Below are 21,061 nucleotides of genomic sequence, written 5' to 3'. Positions count from 1 at the left end.
GGCAAACAAAGAAGCTGCTGACTGGTTGAGCAGAATTCCACCAACTCTTTGGAGTAGATCACATTTTACAGGATGTAGTAAATGTGACATTCTGGTAAACAATCTAAATGAGTCATTCAACAACTACATATTAGAAGCAAGAGAGTTACCTACCATTGGGATGCTTGAATGGATAAGGAGAAGATTGATGCAGAGAATTCGAACAAAGAGATCTGGAATGCAAAAGTTTCAAGGAGAAATCTGTCCTAATATAGCAGAAAAGATTGACAAGAATCAGAGGTTGAGTAGGACATTTGTTGCGACTTGGGACGGGGGTCACAAGTATGAGGTTGACTGTGGTGTGAGAAAATGTGTAGTAGTAGACTTGAAAAACTAGACATGTACCTGTGGGTATTTTCAATTAACAGGTTATCCTTGTGCCCATGCATGTACTGCGATAAAAGTGTGTAGATTACCTATAAAAAATTATGTGCATACTTGCTACACTAGAGCTGAATATCTGAAAACATATGCACATACTATCACACCTGTTCCAAGTGATATTTATTTGATAACTTGCGAAGAAGAGGCCATAAACCCCCATGTGGTTAGGAGAATGCCTGGTAGACCGAAGAAACTACGCCGAAGAGCGCAAGATGAGCCTAAGAAAGGTCAAGTATCAACTAGAAAGGGTCTTGTGGTACATTGCAAGAGATGTTTTCAGCCACGGCATAACTCACGGACGTGCAAGAATTCCATTCACCCTAACTCCAAATTTTATAAGGTAATTTTCCTTATACGCTTAAATGTCATTGTTATAGCATCTGTATGTTTTAACAATGTTAAATGGCATTTATAGGCACCTGAAGCAAGCGCAGCTGAATTCATTCAATCACAACCAATTGCTGAGTCGTCCACTCAACAACAGCCAATTAGTGAAGGAGCTAATGGTACTCGAAGTACTACAAAGAATGGAGGTAACAGGGCTGATGGCACCACTGCAACAGTAAAAAGAGCCAGAGCTCCAACTGTTACTGATGTCCTGCGGAAGTTAAGGCCAAAGAGATCAAAAGCCAAAGAAGGCTTAATTACCTGCCAGAATAGTGGCCTAGTCGTAGTTAGAATAGCTTTTGGAATATTTGTAGTTGCTGAATGAAACTGAACATTTGATGAATCTATGTTCTGGGAATAGATTTTGGGTTGAAGTTCTTGGCAACCACCAGATTAATGTTATGTGATATGGGTGATGTGATGTTGTAGTTGCTGAATGAATCTATAACATTTGTTGTATATCTCTTCTGGGAACAGATTCTGTGAACAGATTTTGGTGTCTGTTATGTGAAATGGCAGTTACATTCATTTTTTGTCTTCTTTTTCGGTCAACTATATAAGTTATAGTTGCTGAATGAATCTGGAAACATTTGTTGTACATCTCTTCTGTGAACAGATTTTGGTGTCTGCTATGTGAAATGGCAACTACATTTATTTTTGGCTTCTTTTTCTGTCAACTATGTAAGTTGTAGTTGCTGAATGAATCTGGAAATTGGTAAGATGATAGCATCCCACAATTCTACGAGCCGATATTTCTTTGCAAATTTCAAGAATTGTGTAGCTTTTCAATTGGGAAGCGGTAAAATTGGTAAGATGATTTGCAGTTAGAACTTTGAATTGAACTTTTGGTCTAACACTGACCATTATTCGGTTGGTAGACATCAAACAAAACACCACAGGGAAAGATAACATAACACAAAACGCAAAACTCCAACTAGTACTTGCTGCAATTCTGTTCATTTTCAAGACACTTGCTCAAATGCAGATTACCAAACAAAACTCCAAATTGCTTATTTCGTTCATTTTTGGGGGTTTTCAAAATGCAAATTGCCAGAACAAAACTCCAATATACAGATTACCAATTTCATTCCTTTTCACTGCAACAAAATGCCAAAACATCAACAGCAGCCTACCAACTAGCAATTCGATAGATGAAGAACTACATCATCAACAATAGCCTACCATTATCTTATCTGGTAGACATCAACAACAATAAAATAGAAAAAATAGCTACCATAACACAACCTCCAACTAGCAATTTCAAGTTCTTCATTTCATTGTCCAAATTTTCCAGTTTTGAGAGCACGCCACCCAAATATGAATTTTCTTGAACATGCTGGCTCACTACGGGGACAGGTGCATCTCGATCTGGCTCGTCTCTGTAGATTGGACTATACCATGAAAAGAACCGATATTCATCTTTTTCACACACAAAATACAACATTCCTTTCGATGGCTTTTCCGACTCAACAATCTTTAGCTTCGCATTCCTTCCACAAATACATATCTTATACTGGTATCGCAGACCTCTAGCTCCGTTTCCGCCGCTGGTTGTTCGAGAGCTTGAGGAAGACGTCGATTCTCCACTTTCCTGCAATTCCTTTGCTGGCTTGCAACCTCTGCTTGACTGATTACTCTCGATGTATGGAAATCGTTCAATTTTGGCTGAAGCCGAGCATATCAGCTGAAAGAATTAAAGTCAATGAAGGTCGAGCCTTCAATTTTGATGTCTCCCACTTTTTATTAAAGTCACTGAAGGGTAACGAAGGCATATCAGCTGAAAGTTTGTGGTAGAAATCTCTTGTCCGCAAGAAACACGCGCATTTCCAGTGCGTTTAAGTCAAACGCGATACATTTGACGATTTCCGTAGAATTTTCACAATAATTCAAAGCATGGGGTATCGACGTGTATGATATGAAACCAGAGGGAATTTTTTTGTATGATAGCTATACCACAGAGGGCTTTTTTGTTGTTTACCCAATTATTAAAAATATCAAAGGAAACTCACTTCAAAATATCAGAAACATTAAAAAAATTACAAAAGAACGTTATGAACAAAAATCTGATCATTCTTACCAACATCTCTTACTCTAATTTTTTGCTTTTATCTCATCTCCAAATGTCACTTTGTCACTTGATTTTGGTTTGAATTTGATGAATGTGATGGATCACCGGTCATGTGTCTTGAGTATCAACTGTCTACGAACTATTTTGATTCCTTAATGATATTTACCAGATTCACCAAATCAAGAGTTCAAGAACTAATATTTGGTACCCTTTAATTTTTGGTTTCTTGAGAGTTAGTATCATGTCTAACTATCCATATGCATTTCACATCTCTTCTAATATTTTTCCTCACATATTAATCACTTTTCATTTAACCTTTTTGACAACAAAAATTACACATAATCAAAGAGTTATTTGCAAAACTAGGTTTAATAAATCTTACAAAATTATTTGCACCAGAATTTAATTTCTTCTCATGAGTGCCAAAATGAGTTTTTGTTTCATTTCCTTGAAAACAGTTTTATTTTTTATTTTGGAGCAATTCATTTAAATTATTCATTCTTCTTTTCAAATTACCTTACTCCTTTTTGAACATTTCACAAAGCCTTGTTTTTCAATCAAACTTATTTTGTAAATCAATCTCATTCTTTTTCAAGAAATCATTTTCAGTTTTCAGCATCTTGTTTTCTTGAATAAGGCGTGTATTATAATGAAGAACAAAACTAATTTTGTGTTTTAATTTCTTGTTTCTAGCATAAGATTCTTTCAAAATATCATGTAACTTTTTAATGAAAGATTCAAGATCATCATTAGTTTCATCATCACTATCAAATTGAGAGTTACAAATTGTTATCTTATCATCTCCAATGGCCATAAAAGTCAATTGAGCAGATTCATCTTCCCCTTCAATTTCACCATTGGAGTTGTGTCCATTCCATGTGAACTGAAAATTGTTGAATTTTGGTTTTCTTTCACCGTTCCACTTCTTCATTGGACATTCACTTATGTAGTGTCCAAATTGGGCACATTCATAACATTTGTCACCTTATTTTTTGTTGGTCTCATATCTTCCTTTGTTTCTTGCATTGTTGAATTGATTAGAATTTGAATTGCTAGGTCCTCCTCTTCTAAATCTCCTTTTGTTGAGAATCCTCTTGAAACTTCTTGTGATAAGAGCAAGATCACTGTCATCAATTTCCACATCTTCTCCATCCAAGAAAGCCGAATCATCTTCATATTGAAATGCTTTTAGAGCAATGCTCCTTCTTACCTTTGCATCTTCTTGCTCTTGTACCTTAATCTTAAGTTTCATCTCATGAGAGGTCAAAGAATTAATAAATGATTCAATAGGCATAGTATTCAAATCTTTAGCCTCTTCAATAGCAGTCACTTTATTTTTCCAATCTTTGGACAAGACATTCAGGATTTTTCTATTTTTCTCACCTAGAGAGTATTCTTTTTCCAACACTTCTAAATCTTTAATGAAATCATTGAATCTACAATACATTTGATCAATATTTTCATGAGCCTCCATCTTAAACGACTCATATTTAGTAACTAAGATAGATTTCTTTTGTTCTCTAACATTCTCACTACCTTCATGAATTTCTTTCAATTTATCCCAAATTTTCTTAGTTGACTTGCAACCCTTGACTCTAATAGATTCATTTGAATCTAAAGCACAATATAATACATTCATGGCTTTTGCATTTAATGTGAGATGAGCTCTATCCATAGTAGTCAGTTCACTTCTTGTTTTTTGTATAGATCTATGAGTATTTTTATCTATAAGAGAGGCATCATATGGATTTTCACTAATAATAAATCACAATTCAATATCAATTGATTGCAAAAGGATAATCATTCTTTCTTTCCAACTCATTTAATTTGACTCATTAAACATAGGTGGTCTAATGACAGAATATCCTTCAAAAAATATGACATTATTGGTTGTCATTTTTACTCCTAAGCCAATTGAGTTTAATTTCAAGGAGACCAAGTTCTGATACCAATTGTAAGGATCAAAAACAACCTAAGAGGGGGTGAATTAGGTGGTTTAAAAAAATTGGCCAAAATATGAGTCACTTTTTGAGAATTTGTCCTCTTTTTCTAAATGACCACATAATGGAGCAATTGATGAGAAAGCACAAGTGCTTGGGAATAGAAGAGATAAACAATTTATATTGCAAGACAGTAAGTAAAAGGATAGAATAGCAAATCAAGTTTCAAACTCCACTTGAATTTGAAAATCACTTATATAGCAAGATTCTTCAAGTTGATCAACTTACAACCAATCTCTTGTGTACAAAAAAAAGATCACTTCCTCCTCCCCCCAAATCGCACTTGGTCAAACAAGAAAGTTTTACTATCATTCGGATAACCCTCACAAATCTACACTATTGAAGAAATAGAAACACACTTGAAAATTTTATCGAAAATTACACAACTAAGAGTACAAATCTTCTTTAAAGAGTATTTTCACACTTGAATCACTCAAGATCTGATGTAGTCTCAATGTGCAAAAATTATTTAAAATTTCTGATCATACTCTATTTATAATAGATCAGGAAAGTATTTCATTAATACTTCCAACGGATAGAAAGTAGGTGAAAAGCCAACTAGCCGTTAGAGTATTGGACGTCCGGTAGTCTGGTTTCTTGCGTCCGACAGCAAGCAGTGAGTTGAAAAATCTTCTTCAATTCTATCTGACGTTCGGTGCTTGCATCCTAAAGCAGACAATGAGTTAGAAGAAACATCTCAATTCTATCGGACGTCCGGTATTGTCCTTATGAGCGTCCAACAACTTTCGTCGAATTTGAAGGATCCTAGCTGACGTGCGATACTTGCGTCCGATCGAGATCACTAAGTCAGGGGGAATGTCTCATTTTCTTCGGACGTCCGGTGGTGGAGTTCTTCATGCGTCCGAAATTGCGCAATGATTATCGGACGTCCGAACCAAGCGTCCGACAGCTTTCAGCAGCCTTTGTCCCTTTCATTTGCACTTAATCTTTGAATCTGATTTGTTTCATAACTGAAAATATTTCTTGAAGAGATATTAGTATTATCCATTATTTTGTAAATATCAAAAGATACGGATCAAGATCAACATTATCATGCAAAATGTCAGCAATCCAGTGATCATTGATCAAGAATATTGCCCAAACAACCAATGCACAAACACTGTAAGTTAAAAAACATGCATGCAAAGACAATCAAATTCTAAAGTGCATTTCTTTTTGAGCTAATTTTTTTCTTTCCTCGTTGTTTTGCTTTACAGGCCCCATCAAGTGTTAAGATTGCTCAAGTCAGCTTCAAGAACATCACTGGCACTTTAGCAACACCAGCTGTTGTGACTCTTCTTTGCAGTAAGAGTATCCCATGCGATGGTGTAGAGATTGCTGACATTGACTTGGCATACAATGGCAATCAAGAAAATGTGTCAAGCAATTGTGCCAATGTGAAGCCAGCTCTGAGTGGCAAGCTGAACCCTCCAATCTGCGCCAATACCACCATTCCTGCTCAAGCTGCTTAAATTCCCTCAAGCTCAGGAACGAGCTCGAAATTTTTTTCTCCTTCTTTTTTTTTCTTTCCCCATTTTTTGGACTAAAGAAAACATTTTAGATGTTTTCTTTTCTATTAATTCTTTGATCTATCGATAAGAGCCAATGCCCCTTGCCAAAAAAACATGTATATTTGATCCGAGATCTATTGTAGAGCTCTCCATGAAAATGGGAGCATGTTTAATTAGTTAAGTTGCAATGTCGAGGTTATTCGATATTAATGTGGTACATACTTTTATCTGTGTACCAAATGATAAATTGCAGCACAACTACACAAGTGGACAAGCCTAAGTTGGTTCCTGAATTTGCTTAGGGTAGCCAATCGAGTTGTAAAATAATATGCTCAAAGAAGTCAATTCCAATTACTTGATAATTTTTTCTTGAATATAAAACTTATGAAGGGCTTGAACTATCTTATTTTGGCTCTTCTGAAAAAATTATGAGACGAATTACTGATGAGAAAGGGACTTACTAATTACCCAAAAAAAATGAGAAAGGGACTTACTAATTACCCAAAAAAAATGAGAAAGGGATCATAAGTATGTAGGCTTTGCACTTAACCCCTAAAAAAATGTTGGGTTTGTTACTCTTGTTTTCTTGCACTTCTTTGCCATGGTATTTCGGGTGTTAGTGTTGCACTCCACTGCAAATACGTTTATTAATTCTATTAAATGTGCTTGAATAGATTCTTACTTCAACGATGCCTCTCTTTGGTATATCATTGTTTTTCACAACTTGTTACAGTAATGACAACCCTAGTACTTTTCAGGCTGAGCCTTATATATAATTAGCTCTAAGCATCTTATATCGTATAAATATATAAAGTAGAACAGTATAAATATTTAACGGGTGTTCTATGGGCACTCACTAAAATGTATTTCAAATGTTAGATTTTTAGAAATATAAAATTGTTTAGGGAAAGTGTATAAATATAAGGGGATTAATTAAAAAAAAGTGTAAAATGCAAGAGAAAATTGTAATTATATGATAGGTTTAAATGCAAGAGAAAATGTATAAAATGCAAGAGAAAAAGTGTTTAAATGTGTGTATATACAATAGGTTGATAGGTTAGGTGGAATGTAAATATGTTAACAAGTACCCATTTAAACACCTGTTAGAAAAATTCTATTATTAATGCAAAGCATGCTTAATGAGTATTGTGCTTTATTATTGACCGAGCTTAATGGCAAGCTGGGACGAGAGGGAAGTATTAAATGCAGTTGGCAAATGCCAGCACACAATGACCAAACAAATTAAATATAGTGGGCTACTGGCCACCACCAAGCACTTAATGCTTGGTGGGATGGGAGAAACCTTGCCTCCCACCAATTGCCACAATAAGTGGCTCTTCTAAAAAATCTAGACGGGTGTGTAGTGCACATGTCTGGTCAGGTGGTGGTTCAGTCCCCACCTGCCCCCCGTAGGTCCAGTTGGGCCTCTCCCCTAGATAGATTAGGATAGAGTAGGATATAGATATAAAGTGACGAATGACAAACAAACAAACAAAAAAAAAAAGCAACCTGGGTCGGCCCACAACTGCTATGGGCTGCTTCTTTGATGTGCACTTTCCCCATGAGGCTTTCCAAACGTTTGGATCCATGTTGTATTTGTCAATCTGTTTGGAGTTAAATCAAGCAAATTATGTAGAAGATGCCACGTGGACACCTGTTTCTCTAATGACTAGTTAAAAATTTTATCGTAGATTGAAAATTTGTTAGATTCTTCCGCTTTAAGGTGGGACTAGAGGCTAATATGCAAATAAAATAAAATAATCTTTGAGCAAGTTACATGAACCTGTCCTTTTCTCTCTTTTTTCCAGTCGGAGACCCAGCACATCTCCGGATGTTCGTTGTAATCTCTTTTAAATATAAAGTTTAGATAATTTGCCTCCGGCCATCAACTAGCGTAGGTCAAAGTATATTCGGCAATTAAAGCAATTGCGGAATTAGGACCTTTGGGGAAAGGGACTATTGTATGAGGATGGGCAAAATTATCTACTACTCCAAAAACCTTCCATATCTGATTCGATTCGAAAATTAGGATATCCGATATGCATTATTTGATCGAGTCAAGAGAGAGTTGGGTACTCGCTAAGATATGGGGCGAGTTAAGGTCACATAATTAAAAATTTACAGGTACCCGACCCAACCCGCATATATATATATATATTTATACACATACTATAAAACAATTTTAGAACTAAATAAACAATTTCATTGAACAAATTGCATTACAAATATGAGAGACTATAGTTTATTTACAAAATTTATTTGTCGCGGTCATGATCTTATGTTTTATAGAAAAGAGTTTAATTAATGTAGAACATATATTTAAAAAAAATGCTACTTATTTCAAACTTTTATTGATTTTAAATTTTTTTTCTTTATCTTGTATTCTCTTCGCATGCTTGTTTCTTAGTGAGAGACTTTTTTGTAGAAAAGAAATCTGTATTAAATTTTAGATGAATATGTAAAATATAAAATTAACTTAGTATAAATTATTTTAAAAAAAATAAAATGATAAGAGAAACGAAGTAGGTACCCGTTGGTCTGACCTTGTCTCAGCAGATACTAGTAAATATGCGGGGCGGGTAAGGGTCAGAAAATGGCTGACCGGAAAAGCGCAGGTCAGGTCAGCCAAATGATGGACGGGACGGATACCCGACCCGCGCCAACTCCTACCATTGTCAACTTACAGTTTATTAGTAGAGTTAATTAGCCTAATTGTTTTCCAGCTAAAAAAAGGTTGAAATTTTTTCCCTTATAGAGTGGCATCCATATTTAATTTAGAATTCATCCCGTAATTTTTTTCAAAAGTAATTAGTTCAATATTCTTATATAAAGGAAAGAAGAATGTAGTGCTAAGAAGGAAACGTAATAAAGGTGTGAACTTTGTAAGTTTCCAAGGGGTTAGTGTGACGAATTTAATAAAATTATAGAGAGAGAAGGGGGCAAGTATGTAGGATGCTTTTACAAAGTTGGGAGACAAATAAAGTAAAATGTTGACAATATTGCAAAATATTTTGGTCTTTCATGTAGTTTTCTAGAACTTGAAGGGTGGCAATTGTTCACTCTCAAGTACACGTAGCTTCTTGTTGAATCAAAGGTTACGCATGAGATACGTACAAGTTTGATGAGAGATTATATCCATCAAGAAGTTTGATTATAAAGAGAGATTATATGCACTAATGGAAAAGAGAGATTATATGCATTATTAATGGATAACTTGTACGTGTCTCATGCGTAACCTTTGATTCGACAAGAAGCTACATATATATATATATATATATATATATATATATATATATATATATATATATATATATATATATCTACCTTGTATATAAGAAAAGAGAAAGGTTTAGTGTTTGCCTCTACTCTTGCCACGTGACTCCTTCATTGTTTGACAAGTGGCAAGGTAAAATATTTTCTACAAGTTGTCTGAAGCCTTGTCTGAAGCATTCTCTTGCTTTTGGCATTGGACCGTTTCTTTTCTTTCTCATTAGTACACTAGCCAGTAGCCACTCAGAGCAGTTGCGTGACCCATGAAAACAATACCAGAAGCCGCAGCCCGCAGCCCGCATTTTACCATGAAAATAAATATTTTTTTATCATAAATATTTAAGTTTTATGTGAACATGTTTTTTAATTATCTTTTTATCATACATGTCTACCTTGTGTATAAAAAGAAATCCAAATTACTGTAGCTAACCATTTTTTTGACACATGTATTGCATGTATTTTTGACAAGTGGACCTTTGATTATTTTACCTAAATTTTTCCTTCCCTTTTTTGATTCAATTGGGTTAAAGGATTAAAATATTTTTTCTCCTTGAGAAAATCAACTCCATCTTTTCTTTTTCTTCTTGCAGTAACTACTGTCATCTCTCACCTTTTTTATTTTTTATTTTTTAAAACTAATCTAACAAAAAGATTGTTGTCATGTTCTTTTTCTTTTTTTTTTGTCAAGATGATAGCTACTTAGCAAAAAGTATTCTTTATTATTTTTATCCCATTTTGCATTTTCTTTTCTTCCTTTTTTCTTCATCTCTAATCTCTCATGTTTGCTCTATTTTTTGATCATAATGTTATAGCCAACTGGCATTTGTTTGTTAAATTTATAGGATGATGTTTTTATTTGATAGTTCTTCATGGATAAAAGGTGAAATATTAAAATATCTTAAAATTCATTTTATACCAATGATCATTTTCTATGAATAATAGAACAAAAATTCATTCTTTTATTTTCTCCTCCCATGATTTGATTTCTGACTTCACATTTTGTTTCCTTTTCTTTGTTTTTTTGGTTCCATTTTGTAATTATCTACAATTTTGTGTATTTTTTTAGGAGAAAGATATATCATATGATGTTTCCACCAAGATAAATCTAGCTAGGCATTCTTGTATCTCCATTTTTCTCCATTTCTTTCTTTTTGCAATTACTTTGTGGCCTATTCAATTTAATTGAAGGACCCAATAAGATTTTGTATATATTTAAACTAAAGTTAATTTTTGTTTGTTTTTTAAGTACTCTAAGTGGTGTAGTATCAATTGGGTTGGTATTCAAAGATTGCAGTCGGTGGTGGAAGTCACAAACTCACAATTGAGGCTTTCGGCCTAGAGTGTGATTTGACAAAAAATTGTTAGAAAATTCAATTTTGATTAGGAAGATGGTTTTGCAATAAAAAATAGTTAAATTCTAATTTGTATATGTAGATCAAGAAACATAGCAATTCATATTTTTATCTAATCTTGCTATTTATATTCTGGAGCTGCAGGATAATGTTGTCACCTCTTCTATCAAAAAAAAGAAAAATATGAAAGTTTATAGTAAGCTATATTGATGTTGAAGTTTGTGCCATGTTTTAGCAGCTTGCTAAACTTTTTCTCATTATTAAAGTACTAAAAGTATTACGACTGCTTTTGATTTAGTTTTAACTAAAACTATACTACTATTAATACATCAATGCATTTATAGTGTATTAATTTTCTCTCCTTTTTGGGTATCATATAATAGTGGTTCAAAAATCTTTATTCAAATCACAAAAAAATAGGGAGGTTGAATTCATAGATGGGATTTCTCTTTACAACAAATTTTCAGAAAAATTTTATTTATTCTCCATATTTTGTTAATTGTATTCCTACAATAAACAAAAGCTATATGATAAAAATAATAGCGGAAGTATGATTAACAAAAATGAGAGTTCAAATAATATTTGTCAATTTTAATTGCTTTGATAGTCAATTTTTCTCCTATATTTCTATTCATTCATCATGTGGCAAAATAATTTGATGCCATGCATTCGACTAAATTTCTAGGGGGCCCAAACTGTGCTTTGCACAGTTCAAATACCTCTAGTATATATATATTCTAGTGGAGAGAATGTGAAATTTAAGGAACGGTAAGGAAAAAAGAAGATTTGAATTCAGAGCTTTTACCTCTCAGGTCCTCGACTTTCCATCAATACAGATGTTCGATGGGCAAGTTCAGTTGTTAAAGAACATGAAACATAGTCAAATATGCCACGGTTATTTGGTTAAAGTGATTGTAAATTCCCTTCTTTTTTTTATTAAAAAAAAAAAGTTCTAGTAAGGAAAAAGTAGAATTTAAGAAATAGGGAAGAGTAAAGGAATTTGATCCTAAGACGTCTAAGTTTGACGCCTCAACTTTATTACTAGACCACTGCCTCTTCGGCATAAATTTTACTCTTCACCATAATTTAGTATTTTTCAAATTATAAATTGTTAGAGCTTTTTTCAATCATATATTTCTCCCCGAGAGTATCTTTCTCGTGGGAGTATAAGAATTTTTGCTGGTGCTTCGTTGAAATCTATTTTTATAAGTTAGTATCCCGGTTGCGAAGGTTATCAAGTAAACATATTCTTGCTACTGATCAAGGGAGCAAGAATTGAATTAGATAGGGAATAAGGGTAAGAATTAGATAGGGAATAAGGGTAAGAATATAGATTCAACAAGTTAGACGAAATTTTCTATAACTGAAATTTGACTAGCAAGTTTTCTTGCGAGAACAAACTCATTCAAGTCATACGATTTTATCTAACCAATTATTTCTAAAATAGTTGGTCACCAAAAAAGATTTAATACTTGGGTATAGGTCAAGAGATCAAATTCCTTGTCCTGCATTCTACGCACCCGTCTATATCTAACAAAATATATCTCGATGTGAAAATATAGAAAAATGTAGAAGCATAGCTATATCTCAATGTGATTGATGTACGTTAATTTTTCTATTTTTTTTGCTGAAAATGGTACTAACAAACCAGCTACTCCATAAAAAAGTTCCAAACAAGAAAATAGAATCCCACATTAAAGAAATGAGAAGTGAAAACTTCAACCAAGAGATGCCATGTGGCCACAAAATTAAATTAATTGAACAACTTCGGTATGATTAAACCAAAAACAAAAAGAGTAATCTTATATACACTAACGGTGTATACACTATCATGGTTGGATATACGCCACATATACAAAATTTGAGTTTTAAATCCAAATTTATATTATGTGCCAAATATATGGATGAAAATAAATTTGAAGTAGGATATATGCCAAATGGGAAATTGCCTCTTTTAGTATACACTGGTAAGACACGCATTATACACGGTGACACGGATTAAAGTGAAAGCGAAAACTGAATTTAGAGCAGAACATTGCTAAAGAACAAAAAAGCTTTTCTTTAACCATTTTAATCAATGTTAAACGCGCCATCTAAGTTCTAACACGGCTGCAGGCCTCTGTATTATGTTTATTACCTGCGCTGGTTTTCAACTGCTGCTAATTAGTATTTTTTTTTAAACCCCAAACAGAAAAAAGTACTATGGATACATTCAGCACAAGGATGATGTATCATAATAGTCTTAGTTAAGTAATGTGGCCTGCAGATTCATGTTTTCATTATTCGGAGATATGAATGCAAACAATTCATGTTTCTAGTTCACTTTTTCAGTAGTGAATTCTAAATTCTTTATGTGGTTTGTGTCACAATGTACAGTGTCAAACAAATCTTAGCAGTCCAAAATATATTTATTCAAAAGAAGAACAAAGAATAGACGTTTTCTACCATGATTTAATGTTTGCATTATCTACTAGCTACAAAGCAAGAGAAGCCTCTTGGCATAAATGTTTTCTATTAATGTTATTTTTCTAAAATCCTACGTAAATTTTTTTTTTGGTACACATTTTCCAAATCATGTACGATGGTTTTTGCATTAAGCAACCTATCACTAAACCACTGGAGGGGTTGGTTCAATAATTAAGAAAGGGTTCCTAGAGTTCTTTCCATTGTTATATTTAGATTTGAATCATGTGCCTGATAATTGGGGACGGAAGGGTGTGGGAAGGTGTGAGAAAGCTATATATATATATAGATATATATATCACTAAACTGTTGCCAATTTTCTTTACATTTTAATTGTCCCTAGTGATATCAAAAGAATATATAGATAAGTGCAGTGCATTCAATCCTGACAACTTCTCGAGGCTTCAGATGTCGAATATATTTTGTGTAGAGTCAAAAATTAAAAACAAATGAAAAGAAAGGTAAATAGATTCATTTTATGTTACACAATTGTTTTTTTTTTTGGGTCACTTTTTATACTAGTAGTACTTCTACGCTAACTTATCTAAGGAAGAGTCCAACTGAATCAGGAAAAATCGATAGGCATTGAACCATTATCGGTCCAGAGATGTACACTATACAAATTCTGGACTAAATTACTATCGGACCATACATGTACACCACATAAATTCTTGCTCATCGTTTATTGCATATCATTAAACCATTGGACTATGGGCCACCAAAGAGGAATTTAAGTTACCCAACTCCCTCTTGGGTGTGTTTGACAAAAAAAAAAGTCTCTCTTGGGTGTAGGTGGAGGGTTCAAAGCCTCTTGCATTCCTAATTCTAGGAATTTCTGGCACTTTCTATTAGTGAATATAGTTGCATCTGTTTGGTTTCCATAGTACAAGAGTAAGTGTAGATTGTTGTCGTTTGATGAAGAAAAAATGTTTATTGCATATCATTATGGATAATGCAAGAAATATAAAATTCGCATTTATTCAATCCAGTACCTAATTTTTTAACAGCTTTTGAACATATTTTTTAAGTGTCCATTTTCATAGTAAACCCACTAATAAAATTTGACCTATTGACAAAGAGGTAAAGTGACACAACTATTGAAAATATGAGGAGAATACTTCAATCATAATAATGAAAAATAAAATACATTTTCTTACCAATAAACTAAAATAAAAGGTTAAGGAGAGATGAGAAAAAGTTGCCTAAATGCATGGTTTGTTTCCGGTCAAAGTCATAAACCCCGCCGATGGCCAATGCAATATTTTTTTATCTCCTCTAAATTTTATTAATTTACATTTTTTAAATCAGCCACCAAAAACTCATACCCAACCCTTCCTTGGAATGGGGCAGAAGAAAAGCCCACTTTTCAGTTAGTTTCACTTTTAGTGCGTGTATATAATTTTTTCATACATATAGCATATTCTTTCTTTACAGCAAAGGAAACAATAACAACTTCCCCCTCAGCCTCTCCTCTCTCCCCCGTCTCTCTCTCTCTCTCTGATCTGCGCCTGCCCTTTTCACCAGTCTTGAAGAATTTTCTTTTTGCTTTTCTTCTTGAATTTTACCCCTAAATTTGTTGTATTCAAGCTAGAAAATTATGGGATTGTCATTTGCCTGCAAAATCAAAATCCATAAAGTCTGATTATTAAGGTATGTCATGGACTTTCCGCTTGATTTTCATACATGTTTTAGCCTTTATTTCATATAAGTTCTGCTTAAGATGTGGAATTTGTCTAATGTTTTTTGCTTGATTTTCAACATTAAATGTGGAGTATTTGCATATAGGATTAATGGGCTTTTTCTTTTGTTGGTTATTGTACAGATTAATGGTGTCAGCATTCATTGAATTTTGTATAAAGTTTGCAACTTTGGACACGGGATTGAATAGTCGGGATAGAATAGGACAAAAACTGGGGTTAGGCTATTGGAATAACAAGTATTTGATTTTGATTGCTGGTTCGTTTGGCTGATTGACTATTTAAGCATAATATGTAAAGGGATGGTGACCACTACATTGAGAAGGATTGTATCGCCTTGTTGGAGACCTTCTGTTCAAAATGAAGGTCAAAATAGTGGTAGAGGAGGTGATTTGGGATGTCGAGTTGACGGATTATGGTGGTATAAAGATTCAGGGCGCCATGTTCATGGGGAATTTTCAATGGCAATAATCCAAGCTAATAATGTACTGGAAGATTATAGCCAGCTTGAATCTGGGCCATTGAGCTTGGAGGAGTCAGGTCCTCAAGGAACTTTTGTTGGAATTTATGATGGCCATGCCGGTCCTGAGGCTTCTCAGTTCATAAGTGATCATCTTTTTGACAATATCAAAAGTACGTTTTCGTATACCCCTTGTTTTATACATAATTTTGTGCCTTCTGTAATTTTCTGCTTTCACGAAACAAATATAGTTGCATATGTGTTAGTGTTATTATGGTGCTTTGATTAGCTTCCATGAGACTATCTAGCAAAGGAAATATGGGTGTACGGTGGACCTTTTACAGTCAAAATTATCGTCTTATTGCTGCTGCTGAGTTTTCATGCGGAGTTTAAGGTGTTTGTTGACAAATGCCTGCTAAAACTTTACTTTGTTATTCATATTATTGTTTTTATCTGCAATTATCATGAATTGAATAGCAAATAATTCTTTTAATAGTAAAAATATGAGGTCAAAATCTGGTCAAGTGGAAGAGTGGATATTTTAGTTGCTTGCTTTCAATAATTGAGAGCATATGCAGTTTGTCCAGTGCGTCTTCAAATTGGGATATTTGATTCCTTTCTCCAACAAACAATGTGTTCATGATAGTCTTTCTGTGCAAGTTGAAAGGGATAACAATGCTTTATCTGTATTATTGCCCATTAAATTCACAGAAAGGGAAAAATAATTGATAGGTTTTGAGATATAGTGGATCCTATAAATCTGGAATCAGCTTTGCAATTATGGGAATATGGGAATCTTTTAGTTTCCCTAGTGTAAACTATATTGAGATACTATTTGAAGCTACCTTTCTGGATCATGTTGGGAATATGTTGTTGCACAACTTCCCAGTGCCCCTGTGCTGAATAGGATTCTAGGTAGCATAATTTTGTAGCCCACTTGACTTGCTGAAGTTTCCTTACCTTCTAAGCTTGAAGTCCAAGACTAATCTTGGAGAATCAGGTTTCTAAATTACAAGTCATTCTCAAGTAATGTTATAGACAATTATTCCTTTTCCATAGATTAATCCATGTAATGATGTAAACTTGACAAGAAAAGTTGTAAACAGTGATTTATTGTTTATAACATCTTTCGTCCATCTCTTCTCCCCAGTTCTTTTCCCGTATAGTCATTGGTTTTGATCCTTTCTACTTTCTAATGCATATTTCACTCACTTAACAGCTATTCATGATGCAGAATATACTTCAGAGAATCAAGGAATGTCAGCTGATGTTATAAGTAAAGCTTATTTGGCAACAGAAGAGGCGTTTCTTTCTATGGTGGAAAAACAATGGCTAATTCAACCACAGATGGCTTCTGTGGGATCGTGTTGTCTAGTAGGTATAATATGTAGTGGAGTGTTATACATTGCAAATGCTGGTGATTCTCGGGTGGTCTTAGGGAGAATGGACAAATCCTCAAAAGAAGTGAAACCTGTGCAGTTATCAACTGAGCACAATGCAAGTTTTCCATCTGTTAGGGATGAGTTGCAATCCTCACATCCTGATGATCCACAGATTGTGGTTCTAAGGCATAAGGTTTGGCGTGTAAAGGGTCTTATTCAGGTGATTTTTTTGCTTTATGCTCTGTAGCGTACTTAAGGATTACCTTTTGGTCCTTTTCATAGAGTTGAACTTATGGTATAAATTCCTGTCAATATTGATGCATGCATTTGGTTAATCTTCAGATGCTTTTTGTTTGATAGAAGATTTTATTTTTTATTTATTTATTGTATGTTGAACCTTCGGATAATTTGTTACGAACAATCATCTTTTAATTTTAACCATTTCCTCTTATCTCATTCTTTAGTGTCTCTTCTTTTTGATGGTGGACAGTTACTTTTTAACAAGTATTTTGTTTTTGTAATGCAAGTTCGCACATCTTTTATGATTTATTATCCTCTACCTTTTCTGCCTGGCTAGAAAATCACATTTCTTTCTTTTCTGGCTGAAGCATAAATATAATGAAATTTTAACTCTTGTTTACCATTTTGTACATATCTGCATGTACTCAACAACTTTGGAGTAGAAAGTTTTTCTTTTTGTGGTCCGAGATTCATCATTAGAAAGTAGCAGTCATTGTTACAACTGATGGCTTTTATTGCTTGTGTTTGAACTTAGTCAATAATGATGGCTTTTATTGCTTGTGTTTGAACTTAGTCAATAAGTTGGGGATTTATCCAATTGAATAATTATGTTCTTAAGCAATTTCCCCTTCAAAAGAATAGGTAAAATTGAATAAAATAAAGAAAACCTTGACTCTGTTAAATACTTGATGAAGAGTGAGATCTAGGGCAAAAGTTCTTGAAGCATCATGTCATCCATGTGAAAGAAGGGTGGCCTGGTCTCTGGGATTTGAGTATGAAGCTGACTGGCAAGTTGATTGTATTGCTTGAGGACATGGGACTATGCATGCCTGAGTGAAAATGATGGAGCTGAAATTCGGGGCCTTTCCTGAGCTGAGGGCACCTTTGCTATATTGATCTTAGAGATAACATCATTTGTTGAGACGATGCTGTAAACATACTGTCCCAAGTAAATGTCTTGATTCTTTAGTGGGACAAAGAATTGATAACTCTAGCTATTTGGAAGTGGAGTGGAGCGTTTAAGGTTAACCTTTCAGGTTTGCACCATTAAGACAATGATTTTGATTTGTGTGCATGAGCATCATATGTTCAAAGTTTACAATGTAATCTTTTTTATTGAATAAATTTTGAAATGTAGCATTTCATTAATGTTGACAGTGTATAGTTTCATTAATTTGCAGGTTTCAAGATCAATTGGTGATGCTTATTTGAAGAAAACAGAGTTCAACAGAGAACCTTTGTTGCCAAAGTTTAGGTTGCCTGAACCTTTCCAGAAGCCAATTCTTAAAGCTGAGCCATCAATATTTGTGCAGAAACTCTACCCTGAAGATCAGTTTCTTGTATTTGCTTCAGATGGACTTTGGGAGCATCTGAGCAATCAGGAGGCAGTTGACATTGTCAACACCTGCCCACGCAATGTAGGATTCTTGTTCATCTTTTTGGGCTTGTTCATTTCATTGACATTGTTGCTTGGTAAAAAGATGCACATGAGCATGGACATAAGAGTCAAAAGGCAACATGTAATCATATGCTTTCTTATGTCATCTGTCTTGATGCATAGTTAGTCATGTCTACCAATTGTCCCATTGTAGATTCTATATAAAAATTTTTGAGTAAAGAAGGTGGCATAATGTACCTGTTTGCTTTATAATCCACATCTGCATTTGCCACGTAAGACTTGGGGTGAAATTTTGGTAGCTATCAGAGGCATGTGTAGCATTCTTTGAGCACCATTATCATGTGCTTTATCATCTTGGAACATTTTTGCATATTTTAAAGTTTGCCTGATTCAAGAAATCCGGTGGCCTCATTGTGTTTGCCATCATTCTGTCTCTGGTGTAAATGTGTTGTCTATCATTCTGTTTAGTCTTTTATTTGCTGATGTTATTTCAGCTACCTAATATTCATGTATTGATGCAGGGCATTGCTAGGAAACTTATCAAAGCTGCACTTTGTGAGGCAGCAAAGAAACGGGAAATGAGATATTCTGATCTGAAAAAAATTGATCGAGGGGTCCGGAGACATTTTCATGATGACATCACGGTTATAGTAGTATACCTGGATTCCCCTTTGATTAGTCGCAGTTCGTTGAGGGAGTCGGTGGTTTCAGTGAGAGGAGGTGGAGGTTCTGTTGAGGATGCTAATGCCTAAGGAAGAGGAGCTTTTAAATGGTGCACATTGTCCCGTTTGGGTGGAGAAGTTTTATGTTACCCAGAAAGGTAAAAGGAAAAGATGAGAAATATGCATAACTTGGCCTTGGGGATCTCACCGTAAATAGTGGGGTTAATGATTATGCCAAGAAGATGCAACGAGAAAAGAACACTGAAAACTTGCTCTGCTGATTGGCATATGAAACTCAGAAGGTTCTGGTTCATAATGTTGATATGGTTTGCCTTCAGAGGTAATGAATGGTATATGGAGATTAACTGATCACTATTTTGTTATTGAACTGATCACCTCATCTGGTATTATGTTCTTTTTCTTGGTAAAAGTTATACATATTTCTTCTTCGTTTATGGAGTTGAAACTAAATGTCAAAATTTTGTCTCTCTCCCCTTGTACTACATTGTTATGGGACGAAAAGTATTGGATGTCCATAATCCAGTATTCGTGCACCTTTCTTTGTTTGTGATTCTTTTGTGCTCCAATTCTGGCCGCCCGCGAGTCTTGATTGATGCTGCAATAGGCATCAATTCTACACCTACTTCTTGATGCAGCAGCCATAACTGATGGATTAAGCACACTCACTTTACTACATTCTCTTGAGCTTGTGTGGTTACAAATTCTTGATGATCCGAGTTCCAAAATTTGCTTCAGAAAAGGTAATGAGAAATCACATGTAATGTGGTACCTGACTAAGAATGAAACAAGCAAACATATCAAGCATTCTAACAAAATTTTACTACTTATTTGTGTGTACTAAATTGGTCGTTCGTCCATTTTAGCAAGTATCACAGGACATAGCACGCAAGTAGCAAGAATCGAGGCTAAGCAACCCTTTTACTTCATTTTGTTTGGCCGACTGGCGTGTCTTACCTGTGGTGTCACGTTTGTCATTCCTTCAATTCGCTAGTTCTATGAACTGTAGCCATTTTTGTAATGTATAATTGACCTTCAAAGTTATCCTACCATATAAGTACAAATTAAGCATCCAAAAGCACTAAATGATGCGAGTTAGACACGTTGGAATTGGAAGTGTGTTTTTTCATATAATCATTAAGGTTAAATGCAGAAAACTCTCACGAATTATTGTGGCCATTACACTTCACACCCTAAAGTATTGTAATAGGCAATTTATACCCTTGATCAACTAAAAAAAGACGGAAAAATCGACTCTATTATAAGTTATTGATGAAATGACCAATTTATTCTCCATTAAAAGCTTAAGTTCCAAAAATTATCTTTTTGGTGAAAAAAAATTGTGGCATAAAATAGACTAATTTTCACTTCATAATAAAAAACCAATTGAAAATACATAAAAATAAAATTAGGGTTCACTTTGAATGGCAATTAAAAAAAAAAAGAAGTAGAATTAAAAAAAAAAAAAAAGGAGTAAATCAACTTCAAGAATCTCAACAATCCCATTCCACTACATATTTCAAGTCAACGTAGGTAAGAAAAATTGCTATAAAGGAAAAAGCACTGTGAAATCCCTATTTATTCCTCCAATTCCAAGTTACAATTTCGATTTCTTTCTATATGCATATAGCTAAGTGAATAATTTAGCTGTTTTTATTGAAATTTCTAAAGCCAATATTTTGTTTACTAATATCTGGGTTTTAATTTAGGTTTGGTAATGTTTATTGCT

General features: G+C 34.2%; 1 protein-coding gene across 3 annotated transcripts; it reads left to right on the top strand.

The window, feature by feature from the left end:
* The first annotated feature begins 14,855 nt into the window (after positions 1-14,855).
* LOC113709215 (probable protein phosphatase 2C 38) lies at positions 14,856-19,885 on the top strand. 3 transcript variants are annotated; one of them, XM_027231919.2, is made up of 5 exons: positions 14,856-15,124; positions 15,472-15,804; positions 16,851-17,233; positions 18,435-18,671; positions 19,174-19,885. In XM_027231919.2, exons 2-5 carry the CDS (start codon positions 15,474-15,476, stop codon positions 19,402-19,404), a joined length of 1,182 nt encoding a protein of 393 aa, XP_027087720.1. In that variant the 5' UTR covers positions 14,856-15,124; positions 15,472-15,473; the 3' UTR covers positions 19,405-19,885. The 3 variants fall into 3 exon arrangements, with proteins under 3 accessions (XP_027087720.1, XP_027087719.1, XP_027087721.1); XM_027231918.2 differs by having other exon boundaries at positions 14,857-15,124; positions 15,297-15,804; XM_027231920.2 differs by having other exon boundaries at positions 14,860-15,124; positions 15,297-15,804; positions 16,866-17,233.
* The last annotated feature ends 1,176 nt before the right edge of the window (positions 19,886-21,061 follow it).

Source organism: Coffea arabica, chromosome 9e (genome assembly GCF_036785885.1).
Source record: "Coffea arabica cultivar ET-39 chromosome 9e, Coffea Arabica ET-39 HiFi, whole genome shotgun sequence".
NCBI classification, from domain to species: domain Eukaryota; kingdom Viridiplantae; phylum Streptophyta; class Magnoliopsida; order Gentianales; family Rubiaceae; genus Coffea; species Coffea arabica.
The sequence above is the reverse complement of the archived record's forward strand: the minus strand, read 5'-3'. Positions and strand labels throughout refer to the sequence as shown.